Source organism: Cygnus olor, chromosome 17, assembly GCF_009769625.2.
Source record: "Cygnus olor isolate bCygOlo1 chromosome 17, bCygOlo1.pri.v2, whole genome shotgun sequence".
In the NCBI taxonomy this organism is placed as follows: domain Eukaryota; kingdom Metazoa; phylum Chordata; class Aves; order Anseriformes; family Anatidae; genus Cygnus; species Cygnus olor.
Genome location: NC_049185.1, coordinates 138,567 through 166,243, shown reverse-complemented (window position 1 = coordinate 166,243; position 27,677 = coordinate 138,567). Strand labels below are relative to the sequence as shown.

General features: G+C 62.3%; 1 protein-coding gene across 1 annotated transcript; it reads right to left on the bottom strand.

Annotated features, from left to right (window-relative positions):
* Positions 1-517: 517 nt before the first annotated feature.
* On the bottom strand, positions 518-27,677 carry SMTN (smoothelin). The gene is given in 22 exon segments (XM_040577289.1): positions 518-1,553; positions 5,943-6,094; positions 6,172-6,295; positions 6,373-6,543; positions 6,950-7,013; positions 7,179-7,241; positions 8,124-8,288; positions 8,597-8,672; positions 8,809-8,967; positions 10,294-10,410; positions 12,695-12,786; positions 13,870-14,155; positions 14,157-14,275; positions 14,605-14,697; positions 16,145-16,208; positions 16,458-16,771; positions 17,041-17,143; positions 19,326-19,663; positions 19,771-19,849; positions 20,012-20,105; positions 20,420-20,580; positions 27,504-27,677. Coding segments are annotated over 22 exon segments (3,036 nt in total). The 5' UTR covers positions 27,555-27,677; the 3' UTR covers positions 518-1,402.

Below are 27,677 nucleotides of genomic sequence, written 5' to 3'. Positions count from 1 at the left end.
GCAGACATATCAGTCAATGCAGCTTTGGGCACAGCTGCTCGCACGGGGGGCAGGCAGATGGTGCGTAAGCCCAGGTCTGGGTCCTGTGGTGTAGATCTGAAGCCCACCAGCTGCGTGGGCCCTGCTGAGATACCTGGATTTGACAGAGCAGGGAGCAGCTGTGCTGCCTGCAGACCTGGCTCTGTTTCGTTCTGTTGGGAGCATGGGCGCTTCTCTGTGCCAGACCTGGCTGTGGGGGGTAGTGAGCCCTCAGCTGGGGTGGGACATGAATGGTTCCCCTCAGCTCTGCGTATTGTCCCTGTGCAGGAGGAGCTGTGCTTGCACGTGTCACCTCGGGGACAGGCGAGCAGGCCTGCATACAGATGCAGGCAGAGGGGGTCTCCGTGCAGGTGGGGCTGCAAACGCCCCCGGGCAGAGGGAGGCGGCCTTGCACACTGCAGGCAGGTTGCTCCGGGGGCTCCATGCGGCCATGTGGCTTGGAGGGGGTGGGGAGAAGGACTGGAGGCAGAGGCATTGCCCTATAGAATAAACCTTTATTGTCTGGCTGGTGTTGGTACACGTGTCAACGCAGGTGTAGACGGTGATGAAGGGGTGAGTGGCACTGAGCACAACGTGCCCAGAGCTGGGGAGGAGCACGGGGGCTGCCTAGACCCTGGCCCTGGCCCCTCGCACCCTCCCTGCTCCCCTCCAGCTCCCCAGCACGTGGGTGCTGCAGGTCCCTGCCGTGGAAGTGCCCTGGGCACGTGAGTGCAGTGGGAAGCAGGGTGTCAGCATGGGGCCATCCCAGAGAGGTGGCACCAAGCAGGGACTGTGGTGGGCAGAGAGGCTGGCTTCCCTGTAGGGGGGCCAGGAAAACCGCTCTCGGGCTGCCTGGAGACCAAGGTGCTCTGCCTTATGGATGTACCAAAACCAGCAGTGCCCACCAGGGCCCTGGTTCTCGGGGGTCCGTGGGCTGAGCTGCACTTACGTGGACCCATGCTGGCTCAGGGCCCGAGGGCATGACCATGCCCCAGCCTCCCTGGGAAACAGGGGCACTGCCCACATACAAACAATTCCTTGAAAACAAATAACTTAATATGCTAGAGCATGGCGGGGGGGAGGAGAGCCAAGCTGGCTGCAGGGAGGGTGGCATCCTGGGCAGCATCCACTTGGCACTGTCCTGCCCTGCCCATGCATTCAGCTGGCTGGCAGCCAGCCGGGGCTGAGGCTGACTGAGGAGCTCCAGCAAGGCCAAAGCAGGGGGTGACCCAAGTGACGGAGTCCCCCCTTCCCCAGTGCCAGCCCCACAGCCTCTCCAGGCCCTCCCGCCAGCCTCTCCGCGGAGCAGCAGCTCCTCCGCACACCAGCGTCCCTGCGGGGAGGGGGCAGTGAGGTGTCGGGCAGCTGCAGGCCAGGGCAGGCTCTAGCACTCTTTCTGCCGCATGCGCAACTCGTGGCGACGCAGGTGGTTGTAGAGGGACTGCACATAGGTGAAGACGCACTTGGGGTCTGGCTTCTTCCCCATGATCATCATGTCTTCCACCTCCACCAGGGGCACGCAGTCTGCCAGCATCCTGTGGAGACGCAGGCCTCAGCATGGCTGGGCGGGCTGCCCCTTCCTGCAGGAGACTGGGATGGGGTCCGCCAGCGCTGGGTACCTCTGCCCTTGGACTCACCCTGCCCTCAGTGCCCCTAGCCTACCGCTCCTGCTGCCTCCAAGGCCAGGCAGCCTGCAGGCACTGCTCACCCTACTGTCTCCATGCTCCCCTGCCACCTAAGTGAGTGCATCCTGCCCCAGTTCCTGCCCTGCTCTCAGTGCTTGCAGTCACCTCACAGCCCCTTTGGGCGTGCCTACCCTCCTCCGTCAGCTAATTCTGGTGCCTTTTTGGCAGAGACCTGCACGTGCCTGCACTGTGTCCCGCTGCCTTCACAATGGATCCAGGCAAAGGCTGCCTGGCTGCAGTGGAGCCGCTAGAGCGTCCCGGTCCCACGCTGCCCTTTGCTCCTGCCCCTGTTCCCCAGCTCCCATCAGCTCTGCCAGCCCCGTTCTCACCCAGGTGCTGGATCACAGCCCAGGTTGCTGGGTCAGGCGTGCCTGCAGGCCACAGCACTGCTGGAACTGTGCAGCTCGGCCCTCGCCCCTGGCTACCATGGCCATGGCTGCATCTGCTGCATCAAGGGCTGTGCTGGGCCCTTCCCCAGCTGCTGCCAGCCTCAAGGTCATCGCTGCGATTAAAGCTGGCCTCTGGGCGATGCTGCTAGTCCCAACTGCAGTGCTCACGCTGCCCCTCTGCCGTGAACAGCACTCCAGCCAGCCCCTGCCCTCCCACAGCCCTCCCAGGGCTGAGTGCCACCCCAAGCCCGGAGCTGGGGCTCCCGTCCTGCCAGGCCCCAGGCAGATCCTCAGCCTCAGGGGCTGCTGGCACAGCTGGGTCAGTCACTGCCGCAGCCAGGTATGGAGGGAAGAGTAGGGCCAGCTCCCACCTCACCCCCACCCCCGGGCTGTTGAGAGCTTAGGGGCGGGCAGGGGGTTGCCCAGGAGCAGATCAGAGCTACTGCTGCCTGCCCAGGTCACGGCACCCCTCCCACCAGTCCCAGGTGGGCAGCAGTGCAGGCACCAGCACCCACAGGGAGTGGTGCACAGGGCTGGTGCAGCTGCTGCTGATAGTGGCTGACAGGGCACAGGCTGTGATGGGCCCCAAAATAACAGCCCCATGCTGAGGCGAGAGCTGGGAAGGAGCAGGCTGAAGCTCAGCCTAGGGCCACGCACTGGCGCATGGAACACAGCCTCACTTGGGACCACCATGCAGTGATCAGGGCTGGAGATGGTATGATGCTTCCAGGGTGCCGCAGTGCCTACACAGGCCTGGCTTCATGTCCGACTGGTTGTGTAGGGTGAGCCAAGAAGGGGGCTCATTGGGGCTGCTCTAACCATACTGGGAGGATCGGACACCCCTGGCTGACACCTTCTGCAGCAACACCCTTCCCCCAGTCCTTTCCCCCCTGTGCCAAGCTGCAGAGTCCCACCTGGATTTGCTGCGTGCTTCAGTACCCCCAGCACAGTACCTGGAGTGAGGGACTCTGGTCTGGCCCAGGCACAGCCCAGAGCAGAACCACTGCTGGTGCCAGCCCTTGGGCAGGGAGGGATGGGTAAAAGGAGCAGTGGGCTCAAGGAGAGATCCCCAGCTCCTGGGCTCCTCACAAGTGCTGCAGCCATGCTGGGGGGGGGGGGGGGAGGGTTCAGGCCAGCCCAGCAGCTGTGGTTGGGGACCTGCTTCTCCGCCTTGCTCCTTTGGTTAGCACTGCAGGGCCACTGCAGAGCTGGAACTCAAAAGGCCATGGAAGCAGTGGGCCCTGAGCCCAGGCCCTGGCTAGCACCAACCCTACCACGTGATTCAGCAGCCCAGGGGGCCATGCTCAGGGCCTTGGAAAAGCACCCGCCTGGTCACAGGAGGCCCCTGTTACCGCCAGCCCAACCGTGGGCCCAGTCCCAAGGGTGATGGAAAAGCTAAGGCAGCACAGGGAGACAGTCTCTGTCCTTATAAAGGCATTGTTTGGGCCTTGGTGTGCTCATGCAGTGTGGAGCCAGGGGAGAGGAGGCTCCAGCGCCAGCTGGGATGCCCCTGAGAACAGGCACAAACAGTGCAAGAAGAGGCAGGACCGGAGCCTTGAGTCACACTTTCCAGGCTCCCCTCTCTTTCCCATATATGAGCAGAAAGCACCTTGGCAGGGGGAGGGTAGAGAACATCCTCTGCCACGCCTGACCCCACAACACGGCACTGGCTGCAGCCCTCCTGGCCGGAGCTGGCAGCCTCCCCCCACCCAGGGCAGGCAGCCCTGATTTCGGGGGAGGAGGCAGCAGCAAATGCAAGCAGTGGGGTGGGGGGGAGGCTAGGGGGCAACGGGTGCTCACCCATCACCTGGGCAGAACTGCTCGGGCCTGTGCTGCAGAGTACTTCAGAGTGACCTAAGTGGTGTTCCCTGTTAGCCAACGGCTCAGCACCTGGGCCAGGATTGGTGAGCACGAGGCCAGCGAAGAGCCACAGCAGCACTGCTCCCACTGAGACCATCCCTGTGGCTGGAGAACCATCACCCCCCACCCCAGCTGACACACTCCCCTCCCCGGCCACCATCTCAGCCCACTCCCCCCCCAGAGCTACTCTGAAAGCAGAGAGGAGGGCTATTTGCCTCTACCCCACTCCTGGCAAGAGGGCCACAGCTCTGCCCCACAGGCCAACACCACCAAAACTCAACCCTCGCCCACCAGCATCCCCCATCCTCTCCCCCAGCCGCAGCTCCCCGGGCCCTCCTGCCGAGCACATGGCCAAGCTGCAGGACGCGGGCAGGTGGCTGTGGGGGGTGGTAATTTGACAGGAAGATTCTCACCATCGCTCCCGGGGGTGAAAATGGGCTACGACTTTTTGGTTTTTACCAGCCCCTTCTGGACCAGGCAGCGATAGAATTCCTGAATGTATGTGTACACACACTTCCAATCCGGCTCGCGCATCCGGACCATGTCCTCCACGTCCAGCAACTGCGGACAGTCTGCGTGCTTCCTGGGGGCAGGGAGAGAGAGGGGCAAGCCAGTGACCGCAGCCCAGTCGGGGAGGGGAGAAAGAGAGAAAACAAGAGACATATCAATGCAGTTCCCGTTCCCCGGGCAGATGTTGCTCTGCTCTCGCATGCTCTGGGGGTGCACGATGCAGGGCAGGACAGGTCCAGGCACCACCACGCTCCAAGGCCATTCAGTGAGATTTGGGGGCCAGGTCTCACAAGCGGGGGATGGGAGGGCAGGGGCAGGTGAGCAGTGTGGACAGGCGTGAGGTCCAGAGGGAACGACAGAACAAGACAGAGGAGGGAGGGAGTGAGGTGTTCTGGCGCGCCTGGTGCTCGGGGAGCAGGTTCCAGAGCGGAGCAGTGTTCTATATAGCTCGTATATAGACTGGCCGGGAGGGCCAGGCAAGCCCAGCCCTCCTGCCCAGCTCCGCTTGGAACTGTACGGTACAGCCCTGGTGCAGGAAGCTCAGGAAAAGATGCTCACAAGAGCTGGAGGAGGAGGAAGGATGAGAGGCCACCTGGCTTCCAGGCCGGAGAGATCGATGGCTCTCTCAGTCCACGTACCGGTCCCCAATTAAGGCAAAAAGTCTATTAATAGGAGCGCCGAGACCCAGATAGACGGCCCCCCTATTCCTGTTTGCTCCACCAAGCAGCACCACAGCACCATGGGAGCTCCCGGGAGCTCCCAGCTCATGCTGCCGCACTGAGCACCAGCCGACTGCCACCCGCCAGGGCAGGCGGGGACAGGACCCCCTCTGAAACCTGCCTGATCCTGCCCTGAGGCAGCCGCCAGCAGAGTGCTGGAGGGGAAGAGGAGTGGATGGGAGGAGAGACAGAAGGAAGGAGAGAGGGCCTGGCTTCCAGCCCTCCAGCTGGATGCACTCCCGTCTCTCAGCACCCAGGAAAACCAGAAGCAAAAGGGGAGGGAAGAGACTTGAGAAGCTGCGATGGTGTTTGAGCCCCTACAACTGTGAAGGAGGCACCTGCACGTACAAACCCAACTCCCCGGTTCCAGCTCCCCAGGTGCTGTAGTCCCTCACCCAGCACCCTGGAATAGGATGTACTATGCACAGCAGGGCAAGCTCAGAGCTGCTGCCATGCCTCGCAGAGCCTGCCCTGGCTTTGGGTCCTCTGCCCCATACCCAGGAAGCCCAGACCGCATGCCCACCAACTCCACACCAGACTGGGCTGTACCAGCCTCTTGTGGCTCTCTGTATACCCAGGCACTGCTGTTCCCAGTGTCCCAACCTCATTGCATGGAACAGGAGAGCAATGCTGATGGGTGCTGAGCCTGGGGCAAAGCCAGCTCCTTTAGAGCCATTGCTCTTGCCCTGTCTGCATCTTCCTTGCCCAGTCAGCAAGGAGAGCTGTCCTGAGCATGGGACACAGCACCACGAGTTACGTACTCTGCAGAGGAGAAGGCCACCTCGAAGTTGTGACGGCGATTCTGGGGTGTGAGCTGGCTGTAGTCAAAAGCCTCTGGAAAGAAGTTGTGGACCAAAGCACAGAAGGCCATGCCGTCGCTCCAGCTGGATGAGAAGTTCTGGATGTCCACATGCTGTGGGGAGGAAGAGTTAGCAAGGGGCACAGAGACTGGCCCAGCCTGGCCCTGGATGGGGACAAGACAGCACTGACCTCATAGCCCCGGGTCTTGGCTCTGCACCAGTCCAGCAACATCTGCTTGATGCTGCTGGCATTGGGAACACCAAAGCTGGAGGAGCGCTGCACAGCTGTGCGCGCCACCGCAGGGTTCGGAGAGCTGTGGGAGAAAACACAGAGGGTAACATACACGTGACGTTTACCGCTCCAGTTGTCCTGTGCCTGGCCTGTCCTCACCTTCCACCCTCCTTCTGCAGCTTCTCAATCATGGCCTTGCGAGCCTGTGAGGCGGATGTCTTGGGCAGGCTCTGAGCTTTCATCAGCTCCTTCTTCTTCTCAGCCTGGCGCCGCTCCAGCGCCGCCAGACTGCTCTGCCTTGAGGCACTCTCATCTTCCCGGTCAAAGATGCTGGAAGCAACAGACAAAGCATCAGTGCAGAAGGTGATGCATGCAGCCCTGGGAAGTGCACACAGTGTCCCTGGACCCTTGTCATCACTGGCAGCTCAAAGACCATCCCACTGGTTCCGTCCCAGGAACGTGGAGGTGACAGAACTCTGTGCTGTGAGTTTTCCTCGTGGGGGGGCTCACCACCCAGGCTCCTGCCCACAAAGGGAACCCCCAGGCTGCTGCTGTGAGGACCACTGCAGAAAGTGAATGTGCATCAAGGAACAGGAGGTGACTGCTGGCTTTGGGGATGTCCCCATATGGGGACAACACAAACTGGACAAAGAGTGTGCAACCAGACAGCTGACAGACTGCTTTACCTGTCCTGTTGCTGGGCTGGTGAGAGCCCTGCAGAGGCACCACCACTCACCTGCCTGTCTTCTTGGAAGAGGAGCTGTAGGATGATTTGGTTTGAACAAACGTGCTGCTGCCATCTGCAAAGACAGAGAAAGAGGCCTCAGACAGGAGCCACAAAGAAACAGAACCGGGCAGGCTGAGGGGCTCTCCACCACATGCTCTGCAGTAGCAATGCCCCCGTGGTTATGCCCAGAGGATGCTGTGGAAAAAGGGCAGCACAAAGGGGCAGCAAAAGCTCTTACTGTCTGATCTCTTCACGTAACTCGACTCCATGGTTGTTGTACGGGAAGTCTTGGAGCCATCATCTGCGAGGGGGAAGGCAAAGTGGGATCAGCTGGGTCAGGGTGACAGCAACATCTACAGAAACTGACTGCCGCAAAGCACCCTTGTGTCCACATAACATGAAAGGGAGAAGTCCTGGACAGCCAGTGGGAGGAAGGGGCACAGCTATGTCCAGGACAGACAAGAAGGGCAAGACAGATGGCATGTGCCCTCCAGACAGCAGAGACCAGGCAGAGCGGAGAGGCCAGGTGAAGGAGTGGGGAGGCAGGACGGCTGGAGCAGCCCTCAGCCACAGACAACAACTCTCAGCTTCAGCTGGCCAGCACATCCAGGGATGCTATCAGCAAGAGGTGTAGGTGACAGGAGAGTCCTGAGGTGCAGAGAGCAGACAAGGCCTATGCCAACACTGATTGGGAGTACAGATCAGGTAGGAAGGCACTAAAACTGAACCCTTAAAGCTCAGGTCCCAGGCAGGCTCTGGGAGAGCCAGGAGACACCCACATCCTCCTGAAGCAGGAGGCTACCAGAGGGAAGGCAGCAAAACCTGACCCTAAACCAAGGTTCTGCTCTCTCCAGGGTGCAGCTGACCCCATGTACCCACAGTGTCACCTCCCTGCACAGGGAGAGCAACAGAAGGTGCCTGGGTCTCTGTGCTGGTCCCTGCCCAGGGCTCTGCAAGGCCCAGTGCATGCCACAGGCTGGGCTGTAGATGGAAATGCCGGAGGTCCTTGAAGACGGTAAGCTCAGGCCAGATCCAGGGCAAGTGGAGAGAGTGGCAGAGAGAGAAACAGTGGTGAGCCTTGGCAGCAGAGCACCAGGAAAGCTCTCGGCACAGCTTCCCAAATGGCCAACACGCCTGCAGAGCCAAGCAAGCAAGGCTCCTGCTCTGCCAGACCTGCCCTTACTAGACTGGATGAGGCGTTCTGTTTTGGTGACAGTGCTGCGGGCTGAGCCATCGGCTGACTGGGTGCTCTGCGTGGTAGTGGTCTCGGTGGTGTGGCCGGCCCTGCCTGCTGTAGCCTGGCTCTTCATCTCCTGCAGCCTCTGGTCCCGCTCCTTCTCCCGCTGGTCTGCAAATGCACACGTGAGATGGCATCAGCAGCAAGATGCAAGGTCCATGGGGTGACGGACGTGGTCCCAGCCATCCCAGGGTCTTGCCAGCTGCAGCCAGTCCAGAACCAGCCTGGCAAAGCCAGGGGTGTAGCAGAAGACAAAATGCCCTCATCTTTACTACCCAGATGCCCCTGCTCAGACACCCTCCTCCTGGCTCCAACTGCAACACCTCTGTAGCTAACAGCAGCCCCACACACCCCAGCCCTCCCTGCTGCCCCACGTCTACCATGGGCCACCATCCACCAGCCCAGCAGCTGCCAGCTACCTCGCTTGCGCTGACGCAGCTCCCGCATGGCATTACGGATCAGTCGTCGCTCCTCAAAGTCTGTTGTCTGATCCAGCTGCAGGAGGAAGGGGAGGTTAGCATCTCCCGTCTGCTCTTCTCTCCAGCCCAGTTCTGAGACCCCTTGCACCCAGGCTGAGTCCTGTTCCCAGGAGCCCACACCACCCTCAGGAGCACCACGGTGAAGGAAGTACCATCTTATCCAGAACATCCTCATCCTCAATCCTGTTCAGCTCCTCAGTGTTTAGCTTGGTCCTCTTTTCCACCTCCTTCACTTGGACCTTCTCCATGCCATTGGGCAGCTCTGGCTCCAGCCTTGGTGCCTGGGGCTGCTCCACCAGCTCTGGTTCCATCTGCAAGGACAGTACCATATGCCTGAGCCTCACCAGCTCTGCTGCCCACCGTGCTGCTCAGGGCCCAAGTTCCCCAAGAGCCTGTTTGCTTGCACAGTACCACAGGCGGCAGGGACCGTGGAGGAGACGTGCTGCGTGGTGTAAGAACTCACAGTTGGTGGGATTCTGTGAATGACAGCAGTGACCAAGGCAGGCAGGGGAGTGTAATGACCCCCAGCTCAGCACACCACAGCTCACCGTGCCCCAGGAGACTCCAGGCCTTCTCTTATCTGCTTCTACTCTGGCTGCTGAAATGTCCCCAGACATTTCCCACTGCAGCCTGTGGGTGCCCACGACCCACCAGAGCCACCAGGGCCTCCAACAAGGCAAGGGGGAACCCAGAGGGACCAGGCTGGGCCACACCATGCCTGGTGCCTCACAGCTGGCAAGGTGCTGGCAAGGCCAGTGCACACCATTAGCAGCAAAGGGATTTCCAGGGAATTAAGGGACTTAGTGTAAAGAAGAGCTTGTGGAGCAGATCAAGAGCCTCCCTGTCATCTCTGCTCAGGAACTAGGCCAGCTCAGCCCCCACAGGAGCACAGCCAGGATGCCAAGTCCCTTTCAGCACGACCCCCAAGCAATGTGCCGCAGGCAGCTGTCCAGGCCCAGAATAGGGCCTGGAGGCAGTGGGCAGGAGGTGTCAGCAGGGGACCAAGGCAGCCCCACTGCACACCTGGCCCTGTCCCACGCCCCTGCCAGGCGTGGGGCAGGCAGACACACACTTGCTGGCACCTGGCTCCCCACTCAACCCAGGCTGGAGCCAGCAATGCCCGCGCCCCACAGCAAAGCCCCACGCGGCAGGAGCAGCACAGAGCCCAGGGCCACTGCAGGGTGAGACGACTCCTGCAACTCGAGCCCGCACGGGGGCTGGGACAGCTGCCCCCCAGCCAGCACGCCCTGTGGCTGGCACTCCAGCAATGCAAAGCAGGCAGGCACCATTGGCTCCGTCTCAGGGCCCTGCCCAGTGCTAGCCTCCCACAGCAGCGGGCCATAATCACAGCTAATCCCGGTGACACTGCCTGCCTGTTCCAGACACCCACTCTCACAGGCCCTCCTTCTGCCATCCCTCGCCGAGGGCTTCTGCTTCGCCCCAGCTCTGCACCCGCTTGGCCTGGGGGCTCCAGCTTCAGCTGCCTGGCTGGCGCTGCTCAGCGGAGCCAGCAGCACCCTCAGCCCCACAGTCCACAGAGATCCAGGTCAGGACAGTTCCACCCTCCTCCCCCATACCTCCCCCCGGTGGGAGCTGCCTGGGGCCAGCCTGCCCGGACCAGCCCTGCTCACACTCACAAAGCTGTTGCTCCGGGAGAGGTGCACAGATGACTGCTGGCGAGTGCTGGAGAAAGTGGGTGGATGGGCCACGGGGCTGCCGGGCTCCTCGGTGCCCTCAAAGTGAGCGCAAGGGTCCTGTGCTTCCAGAAAGAGGGTGCTGAGGTCCTTCTCCGTGGGCTCCTGCGGCCCCAGCCACAAGGCCAGTACATCCAGCCGGCGGCCCAGGCGCGCCAGCTCTGCCCGTAGCACCAGGTGCTCTTCCTCCAGGTCATGCAGGGCACGGGCCAGGGGCTGCACCTGCCGCAGCGCCTGCTCCAGCTGCCCCTCCACTGCCCGCCCGAAAGCCTGCAGCTCCCACCGCAGCTCCTCCAGCTCAGCCGCCCCAGCCTGCGCCAGGCCCTCCAGGCTGGCCCCCGGCATGGTGCCGGTGGGCTCCAGGGCTGCGGGCGCTGCAGCGAGCCCCTCTCAGCTGTCTCCTGCTCTTTATATGAGCTTCAGGGGCACCACCCCCAGCTGGAGACCAGCCCGGCTCCACGCCAGCTCGGCTATTCTTGTCGCAGCAGCTGGGGGTCCTGTGCAGGGGTGCTTAGGCAGGCGCTGACACTTGGAAGGATTTCCAGGCCCTGGGGGACCAGGTGGCCCAGTAAGGGGGGGGGGGTGTGTGGAAACGACACTGTGGGGGCAGGGTGGGTGCCTGGCAGCTGCTGCAGGAAACAGGGTCCTGCCTCTGCCAGCCCATGGTACCCTTCCTGTCAGTAGGTGCCATCATGGCCAAGTGGCATTGGGGCTCTGTGGGATGAGCCCTGGGCTGTGAGGGGAGGCAGGCAAAGGCAACAGCCCTGTATGATCCACCCCAGCTGCGCTGCTCTGCTGCATGCAGACAGCCCCTCCTACACAGCCCTGGTAGCTCGAGGGACTGGGACCACCTTCCTTTGTCCCTTCTGCCACCGCTGAGGACTCCGTCCCATGTCACCCACGAAACACAAACCTCTTTAGCCCCAGGCCAGTGAGGGTGCAGGGTCCTGTGCCACCAGCTGTGACCATGGGAACACACGAGGGGACCCATCTCCCCTCACAGCACACAGCTGGATGGCACGCCAGGTCCCCATGCACCAAGCACGCACAGCACCCCCAGCATGCCAGCAAGAGGTGCACACTACAGTAGCTACTGCCCCCCAGCTCCACACACGCCACAGGTCCCCTCAGACTGACCCCTACCTGACAGGGCTGAGGGCAGCACAGCCTCTTCCTCCTCCACCTCCCTGCCCGCTTGCAGCACACCTGGAAGCTGTGTCTGCCACTGGGCAGCTGATGTGTCCTGAGCCCTCTCCCGGCACAGCAGCACCGCTAATACCTTAATGAGAGCTGACGGGCCGTAGGGGTGAAGCCTGCGTGAGCGCGTTAGCACGGAGAAGTCATCCTCCACAGGCAGTAAGCTGCCCCTGGGCAGCAGGAGCTGCATCCTGGTGCAGGCAACATTTGCAGCCAGCCCCACCAGGCTGCAGGTACTGCCTGCTTCCTGCTGGCAGAGGCAATGGCTGAGCTGAGCCTACAACGAGCAAGCAACGCTCTGGCCACCAGCACTGCCATACTCACAGAAGCAGGCAGGCAGGCAGGCCTGGCATTCAGCCTTGAAGGGCCATGAGCTAGGCAGCACTGCTCTTGACATCCCAGCTTCTGCCAATGCCACTGTGTGCACGCATGCTTTGCATTGCCCTAGATGGCCAAGAGCAGATAAAAGCACTTGAAGAGCTGTACACACTGGACTGCCTCGTGGGCACCTCCAACCCATCACCCTGCACAAGCCCTGCTGCCCCAACACCCAGGGCTGCGTTCAGATCTCCCCCCAGAGCTGAGCGCAGGGGCAGAGGTGGTGGTTCCAGTTGTACCCAAGAATCCCTCTGTGCCAGGTAGGCACAGCTTGAGAGCACAGAGAGAGGAATAGGTGAGACCCCAGCCCACCGCCCCAGGGCAGATCTAGGAGCAGAACCCCTAGCGGTGTTTGCCAGAACAGGCTCTGATCCTTCATGGCCAAGCTCCATTCCCAGGATGGAAAACACAGGGGTGGATGGCTGAGCTACCACCATCCTAAGAGGTATCTGAGATCAGAGAGAGAGACACACAAAAGCCTTCCACCTACCCCCACCCCAAGCATCTGTATATGCTGTGGCACAGACTGGAGTGCACAGGGCTCATCAGTCCAGGGACACAGGTCTACACAGAGACCACAGAAGCTCCCCCACCTGTAGAAAAATCAGCTGGAGCTTCCAGATCATCCTGCCACAGACAACTGCCTGCCCTGACGCACAGAACAGCATGGCTGCTCCCCACCCCAAGCCCAGGACCCTGCACACCATGCCCAAGTTAGGCACAGCCCTGTGGCACACAGCCCCTTTAGACACCACCTGGGTACACTCACCTTGATGACATTGCTGCTGATGCTGCAGATGCTGCTGCTGCTGGGGATGGTGGTGATGCGGATGGGGGTGCTCCTAAGCCCCAGGGTAAGCTCTGCAAAGGAAGCCACAGGTACTCGGGGCTTGCTCCAGCCTGGCAGGCTCAGCCCTGCATTCACGGCTGGGGAGAGGCTCCGGCTCCGGCCAGGCTGTCTGCCTGCTGTATGCATCCTGCCTCAGCAGTAGGGCGCTGAGCTCTGGTACACAGAAAGGGCTCCGGGGACAGCTGATAAATGTGGGAGCTCTTGCATGAGGGGGGAGGCAGGCCCCCCTCACCGTCCCAGCACGCCCTCCCCCCTAAGAAGGACAATTTCCACAGCTCTCCATCTGTGGCCAAGACTCCCTGGTGTGAGGGACAGCCCCGGGAGAACACGCGGAAGCATCCTGAGCCAGCAATGTCCTTGTGCAGGCAGGCAGGGCTGGACTGGGCATTGCACAGCGGTGGGAATGGGATGTTGCATGGACGCTCAGGCCAGTGGGAGAAGGCAGGTCTATGGGGATGTGGCATGAATATGGGGCAGAGGACTGGGCAGGATGCAAGGATAGGGCAGTGTTTTGGGGCCACATGGGTCAGGGCAGCCCGTAGGGACAAGAGGAAACAAGACTGTGAGGACAGGGCAGGGGGTAGGTGAGGACCATGGGCATAGAAGGGAGTGTGGCAGAACAGCAGGGACAGGGACAGACGGCCTACGAGCACAGAGATGTGTTGGGCAGGCTGAGCGTTCCCTGCCAGCAGGTGAGGGCTGCCAGGCACATTCCTGCCCACAGTCTGCTCTTTTGGCAGAGCCCACGCTCAGCCTTCTGGCCGCCAGCACCTAAATCCCACCCCCTGCTGCTCACCTGCCTGCTGCTGCCCACATATCCTACCGGTGCCTGCCTGTCCCGACAGCACCGACCTGCCAGCGGCTGCCCACACGCCCGTCGCCACCCTCCTGCTTACTGGCTTCCACCCACTCGCTGGTGCCCACCCGCCCCTGGCACCTGCCCGACTGCGCGCGTCACCCCTCCGGGTGTCACCCCTCCCGGCACAGCTTGCGGCCCCTGCGGCCGCTCCCCGCTGTCCCCCCAGCGCCCACCTCCCCGGCGGGTACCCAGCTGCCCGTCGATTCCCGCTGCCCCCATCCCGCCCGGTGCCCACCTGCCCGCTGCTGGCTGCCGGGGGCGGCCACGACGCGGGGCGTGAGGGACTGCGTGAGGGGCTGCACGCGCCCATCCTTGATCTCGATGGTGAAGTAGGTCTTCATGCCGTCGTGGGCGCCGGGGCCGGGGCCGGGGCCGGGGCCGGGGCCGGCGGGGCGGGGGCCTGCGGGCAGCTGGGCCGGACTCTGCTCTGCGCCTCCGCCGCCGCCCCGCGCGTTTTGAGCGGGCCCCGGCGGGGCCGAGCGCGGCCCCCGCTGCCATTGGCCGGGCCTGGCCCGCCCCCCCCGCGCCGCCAGCCCCCTCGGGGCCGCCCGCCGGGGCCGGGGCCGGGGCCGCAGGGGCGAAGCGCTGGGCACGCTCCCGCACCGAGGAGGAGCGCCGGACGGGGCCGTCGGGGCTCGGCTCTGTGAGGGACAGCGCAGCCGGGTCAGCCTGGGGCTAGCCGAGCACGCCGTCGAGTGCCCCGCCGTGCACGCGGCCCCTGGGGCACCCCGCCACGCGCTACCCCCGAGACACCCACACCGCCGCGTGTGCTGCCCTCGAGCCGCCCCCACCTCGCGTTCTGTCCCCCCGAGGGAAACACGCAGGCAGCCGGAGGCTGGCCCCGCTCTGTCAGCGGCGTCTGCCATGCGGCATCCTGCCGCGACGAAGCTCCTCGCTTCCCCGGGCTCCGCTGCTGGGAGACCTTCCCCCGGGAAGCACAGAGAGAAAAGAGCCACCACGGGAACCTTACCCACGCGGCCAGCCGGGCACAGGGAGGACGGTGTTTGCTCCCAGCGGTGAGTGTTCAGGCGAGCCGGGGTCCTCGCTACGTCCTGGGTGGGCGCTGCCATTCGAGAAGAGAGAGGCCGTTTCCAGATATGCAAAGAACAAGGCAAAGGGAGCAGAGGGTGAGCGCAGCATGGGGCAGCGTTCTCAACTGCCCCCAACAGGCACAGCACCCCTGTCACCCCACGTTCCCCACAGTGCAGCACCAAAACCCGCTGGCACCTGCAGGCCGCCCTGCAGTGCAAACTTTCAGCACAGAAAGGTAAGGGAAAGACCGAGGCATCCACACCCAGGTGGACACCAAGGACCTGGGGTCTGTGCTGAGAAGCTGGGATCATCCCTGCCCCTGTGGGACCCTGTCAGAGCTGGGCCAGCCCAACATCGGCTTCACGGGGAAGAGGAGGGAGCACAGTGGCTCAGCTCCCCTCCAGCAAGCCCTGAGGTGCAGGCACAAGGCCCTGTGCTGGGAGCTTGGCCTGGCCCTACTGCAGGGCAGGCGAGCCAAGCTGCTAGCCTTCATGCAGGGGCTGAGAATCACCCATGCTGCTGCCTGCTCCAGAGCCCCGTCAGGAACAGCTGTCCTGTGGTAGGGCAGGGCTGGGTGCAGAGGGGGCAGCTCCTGGCCAGGGCCAGCAGCGCTGAGCAGGCACCTGCTCTGGCCCGGGTCACTGACACACCCAAGCAGTGGGGCTCAGCCTTTACCCAGCAGCTAGGCCCGGGCCCTACTTGCCAGGCTACCTCCAAGCAGGAACTTGACCTTCAGGGTGCCTGGGGCTGCAAGCTCATTTTCAGTCTTTATTTCCTCCTGGCACAGCAGAAGGGAAGGATTTTCCCAGCAGCAGGACAGGGCATCTATTGCCCAATGCGATCTCTCAAGGCTGCCAAGAGGACTCAGCCAGGCAAGGAGGTCCTGGAGCGGTGCTCAGCTCCCGGACAGGCCAGCAAGCACAGTCCCGGGGGGGGGGCTGGGGCCAGACGGGTGCTCAGCTCCCAGCCTTATTGGGACAAAGAATGCAAAAGGCCGGGGTTTACTGCACGCGCAGATTCCCTTTCATGGCCCTGCAGCAGCCCGGCCAGTAGCTGGGGGACTTGTAAACACTGTGCCTGGCACCCCACTGCCAGGGCTGAGGCCTGGGCCGGCCCTACAGCAGCTGGAAGAGGGTCAGGCCCACAGCCAGGTGGCAAACAGTCACCAGCCACGATGGCCTTTGACCTGGCCAGTTCCAGCTGCTGCATTCCTACCCCGAGTCATGTTCCTAGGGATCATGACCTGTGGACTCCATGCTGCCTCTGGGGAGGCTCAGCCCCCAGGCAGGGCAGTGCATCCTCCCAGGCGTCCTCCCAGCACAGGGCTGCACCGTCTGGCCAGCGGCTGCTTGGAAGGGCAGGGCTGGGGCAGCGAGGCCTGGCGCTGTGCAGGGCGCTCGCACCCGGTGGTGCTGCCAGGGCTGGGTGAACCTCCAGCCCAAGCTGCTCTGTGTTGCCCTGTTGAGGGCTGCCCTTACCCACTCGCTTCTCCTCCAGCTTCACAGCCTTCCCTGATGCCTGGCTTCGCACACAGATGACAAACTGCAGGAGGGGAAAGGGGCAGTGCAGTGAGCTGGGGAACTACCCAACACACAGCCCACCCCACCCCGTCCCCCCACCGCTCCCAAAACCCCTGACAAATCACAGCCCACAGGGGCAAGCGCTGGGACCAGTGTTGTGACAGGTCCCTGAGCTGCCTCCATGTGTGGCACCTCCGGCCCCTGCTAAGGGGACCTGGGTGCGTATGGTCTCAGTGGTTTCTAGCCCCTGCTTTTGCCAGCATTCCTCTACCTGGTTGCCCTGGCTGACAGCACAGGGCTGATGCTGGGGATGCTGCTCTGCCTGGCGGCTTTGCCCTGTGCTGCACGTGGTCTCTAGCTGCTCAGTGTGGGGCTCCTGCACGGCAGAGGGGCTGCTGGGGCTCTTGTCTTTCCAGGAGGCCTGGTACTGCAGTTCACTCTCAGCCACATGCTTGGTGCGTGGCTGGACCTGCTCCAGCTCCGTGGCGTGGTCTTCAGGTTTTAGGGCTGGAGCAGGCTCCGGTGCTGGAGCAGGCTCCAGTGCTGGGTGCAGGTCTAGGATCACCAGGGTTCCCGAGGCTGCGCCTACAAGAGAGAGAATGGGCTCCATTCAGGGGGAACCTCAAGCTGCCTGTGCAGCATCGCCACTACCAAAGACCCAAGCAGGCAACTAGCTTTTCTGACCCAGCCTGGGCTTTTAAGGGGATTTCCACCACCTCCCCCCCCATACCCCTCCATCCTCCTACTCCCCTTAACACCCCAGTTTCCCCCACGCTCCCAAACTTTGCTCCATACTCCAGGCAGGAGCCTGGGTAGGGCTGGGCCTATGGTAAATGGCATTTACACGGACTCACCCTGGGCACTGGGTTTCTGGGGCCCTCTCAGCTGCTGGCTGTTCAGCTCCCGCGTCTCAGTTTGGGCATGCTCCAGCTCCACTGATGCGTCTTGCTCATGGGCCTGGGGAGAGTCAGGGTAAGAGCCCAGCCGTGCCTGCAGCTGCCCCCACCCCAGGTGGGGGGTCAGGGGTGGGAGGGGAGGCAGGTCAGAAGTGCCATCTCCAGCAGCTCTGTCCCCTCCCTGCCACCTGGCCAGGGACATGCTGCAAACTGTGGCCTCTCCCTGTGCCACCCAGATGCAGCAGGGCAGGGGACAGCACACCCTTGTGGACACAGACCATCCTGCACCCTGCACTAGGGTTACTGCAGAAGGCTTGTCGGGGACAAGTGCCCCTACACCTTGCTGCTTCCACTGCCTTCCCCAGACTACCCTTGGCCACTGGCAACCTGCTGCAGTACTGCCTGGGGTCAGAGGGCAGGGCAGTCAGGCAGCACTGGCCAGGCTGGAGGGATGCTGTGTCCACTGAAATGTGATCAGACCCCTCCCTCCTACCATCCCTGGGGCTCCCAGCACTCCTCTGCGGAGGGCAGAGGAAGGAGCTCCTCTTGGGTACCTCTGTGCCTTCTGCTACCTGTTCACGACAGAGAAGCAGACCAGCCTTGTCCAGCATAGATTGCAGGAGGTGGGAGGAGAGGACAGTTCCTGCCCTGTGCCCCTGTCCTGCTTCCTCATCTCCAGGCATCCAGAGAGCCCCACAGCACAGGGGAGCACCCAGCTCCAACTCGCCTCACGGTGTCATGTCAGCCTGTCTCTGCAAGCATCTCCAGCACCTCCACTCAAATGGGGATGGTCAGGGTCACACACTGATGTCTAAGCACAACAGCAAGGGTATGTGGGTGACGGGCCTGCTTCCCTGACATTCTTGAGCAGAGTCAGTGCATCCTGGCAGTATTTGCCTCATCAGTCAGGGCACGAGTCCTGGCTGGACAGACACGGCTGGGAACAATGGGGCCATCTTGGTTCCCGGTGGCTGCAAGGGCTTGGAGCAGCAGCATAGAGCCAGGAGGAGATGAAGGATCACAGTGGAGAAGTAGAGCAGAACGAATCTGGAGTGACATGGGCTCAGATCCTGGTGTAACTCTGGGATGGGGGGAGGCAGAAAGGGGACCATACTCCAAAGTTTCACAGGAGAAACCAGTACTCAAACCTGTACCCCACTGTGGACTCTGTTTAAAGGAAATGCCTCAGATTTTGGAGATGTTGGACAGATAAAGTGGTACAGCCCCACTGGCTGCTCAGGAAATGCCCCTGCACAGACAGGGCTGCGTGCAGCAGTGCTCTGGGGGCTATGGTGCCAGCAGATCCTGACAGGGAAGGATTACAAGTCCTGAAAGGTGATGCTGGGCACCTTCCCCTCCCACCAGCCTCTTTCCAGGGTCTTGGGGGAAGCAGAGGATGAAGCTAGGGTAAAAAGAAGCAGATGCAAGGTCTGACTTGGCTGTGGTTAAAACCACTGCTTCTCCCTCTCCCACCCTCTCCGCCAAATGGAATCCCTGCGCTGCGTCTCTGCAGGGACCTGCAATCAACATGAAAGCTGCCATGCCCTGCAGGGTCATCACTGCCAGACAGGAAATTTGGGTTTGCACCCATTCCTTCTGGCCCTGGCCCTCTGCCTGCACCACCAGCTCAACCTTTCCCCACCTGAAGAGTCATCACTGGTGGGCTCCAGCCTAGCTCCAGACCAAGCCTGGGCCCCTTGAAGGTGAGCAGGGACAGCCAGTGTGGGGAAAGGGTGGCTCAGATTTTTTGCCTGTGTAAGGCAACTGCTACTGGCAGCTGCTGCAGGCAGGACAGGCAGCCATCAAAGCCTGGCATGGAGCGGACATCTCCCCCCCCAGGGAACACCGTCCCTCTAGTGGTGCAGCAGGGAAGGATGCACCAAACTCATTGAAGCACCCTGCAGCCTCCTTGCGTTTGCGCCCAGGCTGTGTCTCCAGGACAGCTGCAGCAGCGACTGCTGGACAGGCCCAGGTGAACCTGGTCCAAGGCAACGTCTGACACTGGTCACGGCTTGCACTGGTGTCCTGGGTGCTCCTGTGACCAGGCACAGTCACATCCCCAGTGTCCCCAGGCCCCCACAGACCCCTGCTTCACCACCAGTGGCACCTGCTCCAGTCCCCCTAAGGCAAGTAAGTCACATATGTGTAGGTGTTTTTGCCCCCAGAAGGCTAGCACCGGAGCCCAAGGAAAGGGCAAGGAGATGTCCAGCGGTTCCCCCACTAGCAGCACCCTGCACACTCACCACAGGATGTTCAGGCTCCTCAGCAGGCAGCTGGTCTGCATCACTACCGTGGCTGCTCTCCTCTGTCCCAGCCAGCACCGGCTGCTCAGCATCACCCCTCTGTCTGCTCTCCACACTCCCGGCTACAGCCAGGGACTCAGCGCTGCCCTGACAGCTGCTGTCCACACTCCTCACTGCAGCTGGAAGCTCGGAGTCTCCTCTCTGGCTGCTCTTCCCATTCCCAGACAGAGCTGGCGCTTCAGCATCATCCCTCTGGCTGCCTTCTGCACCTGCAGGCATGGCTGGGGACTCAGTGCCATCCCTCCGGTTGCTCTGCACATTACCAGCCAGGGCTGCAGCTGGATGAAAGCAAAGAAGGTGTTTAGGAAGGAGCTGGCCACGTCCCAGCACCTCTCAGGTAGGTGTACCAGCCCGCCCTGGCGGAGACACAGGGAGAACACCTCACCTTCAATTTCCTCAGCCCGCAGCTTGCGGATGGCAGCCCGGATGAGCTTGCGCTCCTCGTATTCACTGGCTGCCCGCAGCTGCGGAGGGGAAGACCCAGGAGTGAGGCACAGGGAGGCCCTTCCCACCACAGGTTCTCCAGGGTGGGGAGCAGGGAAGCCTTGATGACACATGGCTCCCCACACCACCCCAACCTTGAGGTCCAGGCAGGGCCAGCCCAGGCCCCAGCAGCAGCTACTCACCAGCTTTGTCAGCTCTTCCACATCGGTGATTGATTCAAGTTCCCGGGACAGGGAAGCCAGAGCCTTCTGCTGCTCTTCCTCCAGCTGCTGGGACCTGCACCAGGGCTGGGGCATCAGAGCAGCCAGCCGGCAGCCACGGTGGGCACTTGGGAGCAAAGCACTGCACAGCCAACGCCACCCCACCAGCAGCGCAGGCAAACTCAGGCAACGGGGTCCCCATGCACGCAGCTACCCGGCGCCAGGCTGCTCCCACCCCCGCACCCATCAGCGTACGGCCAAGCTACAGCAGGGCAGGCGTTATTAAAGCCCCCACCCGGGGGGAGTGGGGCGCAGCCAAGCGAGGACGTGGTCCTCTCGGGCTGAGGCGGGGGAGAGCGGGAGCTGTGCCCTGCCCCAGGCTGTACTCACCGCAGCCAGTTCTCCTTGTTGTCCTGCCGGTGGCTGCCACGCTCGGGGCGGAAGCGCTTGGATGCCAGTGCCTCCTCGTCCCTCTCCAGCTCCTGTCGCTGCAGCTCCCTGATGGCCGAGCGGATGCGGCGCCGCTCAGCAAGGTCCAGCGTTGCCTCCAGCTGGGAGAACAGGGCAGGGCTCAGTGCTGTGCTCTCCGGGCTGCCCACGCGCCGCACAATGGGGCTGTCTGTCCTGCTCTGCCCACGCACGTGCCACATGCTGCCTGGCACTGTTTGCCCTACGGAGTGGAGCAGGGCACCCCCTCCCCCACTGCCAAGGGACAGAGAGAGCTTGGCCTTGGCATAGGACAGGACACATGAGGCTGACAAAGCAGGAAGGGAGCTGGGCACCATGGCTGGGACCACGCACAGCAAGGAGATGGGGCACATGGCACGAACACCCATCAGTGGCCTGTGTGGCAGCCAGGGGTCAGTCCTCTGCCCTCCCATGCCAGCAGCACAGGGGCGAGCCCTCCTGCCCCCTGCAGCAGTGCAGAGACTGCCCAGGCCCCTCTCGCATAACCACCCCACCTCACTGGGAGATGCTGGCACAGTGGATCCTAGCACCCCCCCCGGGAAAGGGTCACCCCAGCACAGCCAGCGCCAGGCGGGCTCGTCACTCCCATCCAGCAGCACTGAGGGATGGCAGGTGGCTCTTGGAGCCAAATCCAAGAACAGGATCTACCCCAAAGCAAAGCCCATGTCCATGCATGTACAGGATGCCAGACATGTGGGGAAAGGTCAGCCATGGCAGACACAGCCTCACTGCCTTCCCTCTGTGGGACATCAGGACCAGTGCAGGGTGCTGGCTCCCAGCGAGGGAACTGAGGGGTGATTTCCCATGGAGCTTGTTAAAAATAAACCCTGTGACCCACAGCAGCTACTGTCAGCATCAAGCCCCAGCATGCTGGGAGTAACAGCATCCACATCACAGAACAAGAGCATCAGTCCCCTTCCTTACAGTCCCACAGGACACCACCAGACCACCAAGCCAAGCGCTGAGGCTTTGGGTCACAGCTGAGCAAGAAGACCAGCTTTTGTCCCTAAGCTGAGCCCATCCACTCTCAAGCCAGGTTTGCGAGCAGCACAGCAAGCTTGGAGCAAGCCGTGGGAGAGCCTCAAGCCACTGCAGGTCTGCTGCACACACTGCGGCTCCCAGCACAGACTCTCCTAGCAGAGCCATCGCTCTCCAGCTTCTCCTCCCTGCACTGGGCTGGGGCAGGGCTGGAGGGAATATTTCCATCCAGGCTGAGGACAGCAGGTTCAGGGAGCCTGGAACAGAGCTGCCTTGCACTGCCCCGGCGGCAGCTGGAAATGCGGTACCTTGACAGCTCGGATGCCGAGCTGGGAGCAGCGTCTTGCCCGATGCTGGGAAGACCCCAGATGGCTGCACCTCAGGACCACTAGCCCGCAGGGCCACCCTCCAAAGCCAGGCAGCGCCCACCAGCCAGCACAGGACACGTGGTATTAGGGATGAGGATCCCCACTGCCTCGTAACCTCAGAGGCAGCAGCTCAAAGCATGAGCGCTCCCTCCCACTTCCCTCCCGGCACCCCCTGCTGGGCCACCAGGCAGCAGGCCAAGATCGGCACACTGCAGCTGGTTGTCACATCCTGCACAGCGCAAGCATCCACCCCCTGGGCAAAGCCAGGGGCTCGCAGCCCTGCACCATGCCCCCCCACTCCACAGGGTGGAGGCTCTCATCTGGAGGTTGCACCTCTGCAGGCGCAAGAGCAGGGAAATAGATGAGAAGAGCCAGAGCTGCCGTGCTCCCAGGACACAGGGAACGCCAGGGCAGGACACCCGGGGAGGAAGTCGGCCCCTCCATCCAGAGGGCCTCCCACTTCCCATCAGTACTCCGCAACTGTGCTCGCCTGCCCGGGCCGCTGCCAGCACCCTTGGGAAGCTGCTGCAAGATGGGGCTGCGAGGACAAAGACACCAGCAGTGGGGCCTTTCCCCATGTGGATAATGGGCAGGTCACCCTAGAGACAGGAAAGATTTAGTGGGGACTCCTCCAAGCAACTTCTTGGCACTTTTCTGCACAGAAGAAAGTGCCCAGAAAAGCTGCAGACCCTTTAGCCAGCTCGCACTGTGCACGTTCCCCAGCAGCAGCTCTACCCCAAGCCTGAATGGAGGAGAGCGGTGTCCCTTGCAAAGGAGACACCTCTTTTTCTGCTGGCTCCACGTGCAGCAGAGAAGTAGGGTCTTGGAACAGAGCGGCCAGTGCAAGTGAGCTGTGCACCACGCAGAGCCGTAACAGCGTCAGGCCAGGCAGCAGGGCCAGCCCCAGCCCATCCTACAGCCACGCAGCCCTTGCCATGGCAGGCCCCAAGTCACAGACGGCTTCCCTGCTGCCTGCACTGGGGTGGGAGAAGCCTCTGCCCCAGCAGATAAGATAGCTTGATGCCACAGCAGGAGAGACCCTGGGGCCACCCTGTGCTGCCCAGCCAGGCAGGAACCCCAGCTCCAGTGTGCACAAGGTGATGCCAAGGGTCCAGGGAAAGAAATGGGGCCTGCACAGCTCAGACCCAAACACGGAGCCAGGTGGAGCAACAAGCCAAAAGAAAAAACAGGGACCCACAGACTCTCTGAGGTACGTTAACGGACCTGAGGCAGTGGGTTGGAGGAGAATGGGGAGGAACAGTGGCAAGCGAGGCTCTCTGCAGCTGTGCAAAGGCCGTAAGGACAGAAAAACTCTCTTCTGCCCCATGCTGAGAGGTGGAGGCCCGGACCATTTGCTAAATAAACTGCTGGCTGCGCGCTGTTCGGCCCTGGCACCCAGCACAGGAGGCTCAGAACCTCCCAGCTGTGGTGCGGAGGCAGCAGCATGGCTACAGGAGCCGGGAGCACCCAATCTGGTTCACATCCCAGAGCAGAGGATGCCCTGCTGACCCTCAAGCATGCCTGACAGCCTTCCCCCAGTTCTTTCACTGTTACCCAGCTTCGCTCTCCTCAGAGCACCTTGGCTTCTCTTGGGGGCAAACCCACAGCAAGGTAGGGGTGAAAAGCAAAGAAAAATCTGGCAGCAGCACTTCTAGAGGTGTCCTGCCTCCAGCACCCCAGCTGCCACTTAGAAATATGAAGTCAAGAGAGAACTCACTGCTGGACAGAAAGGAGGGAAGGAGAACAACCAGGCAGGGTCTGCCCGGCCCAGGAGGCTCTGGATGGGATCTGACCTGCACCTGGGTCCCGGTGGGTTCAGCAAGCCTTTCCTCTGCAGGAGAGATGGCAGCAGAGCAGGAGAAAGAGCCTCATCCCAAGCCCACGTCAGCACAGAGCCGGGACAAGGCAAACAAATGGCTCTGGAGGCTTCGTGGCCAGTGACAAGGGGAAAAGTGCCGGAAACCACAGCTGGAGCCAGGGGTGGGAAGGGGCCTAGGGGCCCGGCCCAGCCTGCAGTAGCAAGCCCAGAGCTCAGGACATGCCGGGGCCCCACGGGCCCTGCCCAGCCAGCAGCAAATTAACGGTTGCAAGCAAACGCCCTCCTCGTCACACACACAAAGTGGCTTTGTGAGAAGGGTGCTGGCAAGCCACCCATGGGCTGCTTTCCTGATGATGCCCAAGTGCGGCAGCATTCAGAGCCTTGCCTCAGCCCCAGCCGCACCAGGGCTCGCCCGCCAGCAGAGGGCTGCAATTAGCCCCGCATCCACCCACCTCCGGGAAGAGGCTGAGCACAGAGGGGCGCTGAGCAGGCTGGAGCCCAGCCACGGGGAAGCTCAGCTCTGGGGACAGGAGCCAGACACATCCTCAGAGCAGCCGCGAGTCCTCAAAGGAGCCACTCGCCTGTAAAGTGTCTCCTTAGCCCCCTGTTGTCACTTTTGGAAGGAGATGTGGAGAGCGCGACTGCCTCCCAGACAGAGGAAGCAGGAAGGACAGCTGGGTGGCCGGGACACGGCAGAGATGCAAAAGCTTCTTGGGGCTGTTGAAGCAGCAGCTTTTCTTAAAGGCCATCAGATGTAAAAAGAAGGGCACCTCATGCCTGTGACTTTCCTAGCTCAAGCCTGCCCTACCCCTGCTTCTGCCTGATAAGGGATTTCCATCCTGCCTGTCTAGTTAACCAGCCTGAGATCTGGAGAGGCTATGAGAGGGGGGTGTCCCCTAGTCCAGGGCCAGCAGAACACAGCCTGGTGCTCAGCACAGCTCCAACAACTCCAATATCCCCACTGCTTCCAGCCACGCAACCAAAGACCAGCCCTACAGCCAGCCTGCCCTGGCCCTCACAGCTGCCTTGCCAGCCAGCATCTGCTCCAGGCTCCTCCAAGCCCTCAGCGCCCTCCATGCTGCGTGATGGGTTCCTCCTCACCAGCCTCCCCGGGACCAAGCTGGGCTTAGAGCCTGCACAGGCTACAGTGCAGCACCTCCAAGCCCGCTGGCCGCAGGGCCCGCTGGCATCTGTCGGAAACGATGTGCGTGGGAGCCCATGGGAGCCAGGTGGGTGGCAGAGGCTCCCCTGGTCACTCCTGGCCCAGCCTGCTCAGCCCCCATGCAGCAGCACCCCCGGGGACATCAGGCTGCTGCTGGGAGCTCATTTGCTGGGAGAAAGGAGGAGGAGAACAAGACAGAAGCTGAGGGATAGGGAGAGTGAAGGAAGCAGTGGGAGAGGCAGGCAGTTTTCCCTTATATGGGCTAATCCTCTTCCAGCTGAGTGGAGCCAAAACCTAACCAAAAAAAAAAAATCCTTCCCCGCCTCACATGAGCTTGGAACAGGCTTTCCCCAGCCCGCTCTGCAGAGGCACAGGGAGACCTTCACAACAGCCACTTCAAAGCTGGGTGAAGCCAGGGCAGGAGGCAATCTGAGGGCATAGGTGCAACTGCCATCCTCCAGAGTACCCCACAGCCACAGGGAGGAGGGGACAAGCCACAGCAACCAGGGACAGAGGGGTAGCCTCATAGCCTGCAGCAGGATGGAGAAAAGCACTCTCCTCATGGACCTGTCCAGCTGACCCAGCAATGCTGCCCACAGCTCCAGGAGCCCCGTGCTCTGCCTGCGTGCAGCAGAATCACAGGGTAAAGTGGGGGCAGCTTCTACCTTGGACGCCTGCCTGGCCAGGAAGCAGCAGGCACAAACAGTCTACTGCAGAGGGAAGGCACCAGTCCCCACCACGGGCTGCAAAGCCCCATCTGGTTCAAAAGAAGAAAGCCCCAGGGAGAAGCACTGCTTGCTGCTTGGGTAAAAATCTGCCTCACTAGGCAGGCCAGAGACCCAGCTACATCTGGACACTCAACCCACCTCCCTGCCACCATTCCTGGGGCCTTGCATCAGTCCAAAGGGTTCAGCAAGTCTCAGGTGGGAAGCGGCAGAGCCAGGGCACCGGCAGGATGGGGAGAAACCCAGACCACCCATTCCCACATCTCTAGGGTCACCCTCTGACCCCTGCTTCATCTCAAGGACAGCAGTGGGCTCTTTAACTGAAGCACAACTCAGCCCGTGAGCAACATTGCTATCCAGCCAGCTTTGTCCTCAAGGATGCTGCTGGCTACAGCAGCTCCTCCAGTGCACAGGGAGTGAGCAGTAGGAGTCACAAAACCCTGAGTGGCTAGTACAGGCATGATCTTAGCACAGAGCAAGACTCAGGGATCGCTGTTGGCCCTGCGCTGCCTGCATCGACTGCCTTGTACAACAGCTCCCTCAAAGTCCTTACGCCCCTCTTTCCTTCTCTCTCCCCCCTTGGTGAGCATAGGGGACAGGTCTGCAAGTTGTCACCCAGAGCAGGCTGAGGAAGGCAGGTTGGGAAGCTCCCTGCAGTACAGCCCCCATGCCGATCCCCTGCCCCCCGAGGTGCAGTTCCCAGTTCCCTAGCACTGTCCCAGCACCCCGACCTTTTCCTGTTCCCTGCAGACGTTTTTTCCAAGCTGACTCAGCTTCCTGCCGTTCACCATTCCCCAGTGCTGCTCCAGCGCTTGCTCCTGGCTACCCTGTGCTCAGCCAAGGCACAAAGTAAGCCCCCCAGCCCTGAGCCCGCAGAGCCAGAGCAGGGGATTAGCTTTGGGGAGGCTGAGTCAGCAGGAAGGTATTGGCCTGTCCCAAGCAGTGCAGCATCCTGCTGGGGTGTCTGGCTTGGGCTCCAAAGTGGATGTGGCTGGCCGGCAGCATGCTGCTGCCAGAAGCACACGGCTTCCCGACACAGCTCTGAGCAAGTCAGAACCCCGCTCCTGCCTTTGGGTCACACCAGTGTTAATTACCCACGAGCACACCCAGCCCAGGGCTCAGCTCCAGCTGTTTCTCTTGGGGGACTTGAACTGAGCAGGGAAGCGATTCCGCAGGGACTCTCGGGAAGTTGCTCCAGCAGCTGCTGGGATGCTCAGCAACTCAGGCACAGCACTGCCAGCAGGAGGCAAGTAGCCGGGACTGGGAAGGGTTCAGCTCTTGGGGCTGAGCCAGCTCTGGGCAGAGATGAAGCAGAGACCTAAGCCAGATAAGGCAGACAGCAGCTTCCCCACCTGGCACTGAGCAGGTAATTGAGGAGGTAGCAGGAAACATCTTGGTCTGGAGCTGCCAGCCACAGTGACAGAGACAACAGGCAGATGTTACAGCCTGAGCATGGGTGTGAGCGGAGGGCCAACTCTGGCCAAAGCAGGAGGGCTGGAGTCTTCAAAGGCCAACACTAAGGCAAGAAGCGGGCTTGGTACCAGAGCTCACTCGTGCCCAGACCTCCCCTCCGCCAGGTAGGGCCCGATCCTTCCAGCCCTCGCTGTCTGGGGCCAAGGCTTCCCTCTGAGGTACAGCAGCTCCTTGCGAGCAGCCCCGCTCACTTCCCGGGCTGCGGAGGCCCGAGGACTCCGGCTCACCGATGCTGCACCAGGAGCTCTCCCACCTGCGGACGCGCAGACACGCTCCTGCCAGGCGGGAGCCCCCCGGCCTCTACAGGCAGCCCGACCTGCCTGCGCCTCCAGCCCCCCCCCCGTCCCTCTCCTCCCTTGCCGGAGCCCCAGGGCTCGGGCACACGCGGCCGCGGCGCGCCCGGGCACGCACCGGCCCCCTCGAGGCGCTCGGACGGCAGCGGGCAGCGGGACCCGGCCGCGCGGTCGCGGCGGGGACTCACCAGCTTCCTCAGCGCCCCCTCGTCCATGCCCAGCAGGCTCTCCTGGGCCATCCTGCCCGACCCGCCGACGGCTCCCGGGGCGACCGCGGAGCTCGGGGGTCCGCGCTGCCGCCGAGGCTCGGCGCTGCCCGGCCGCGCCCGAGACAACAAAGGGCGGCGCGACCCCGCGCCCCG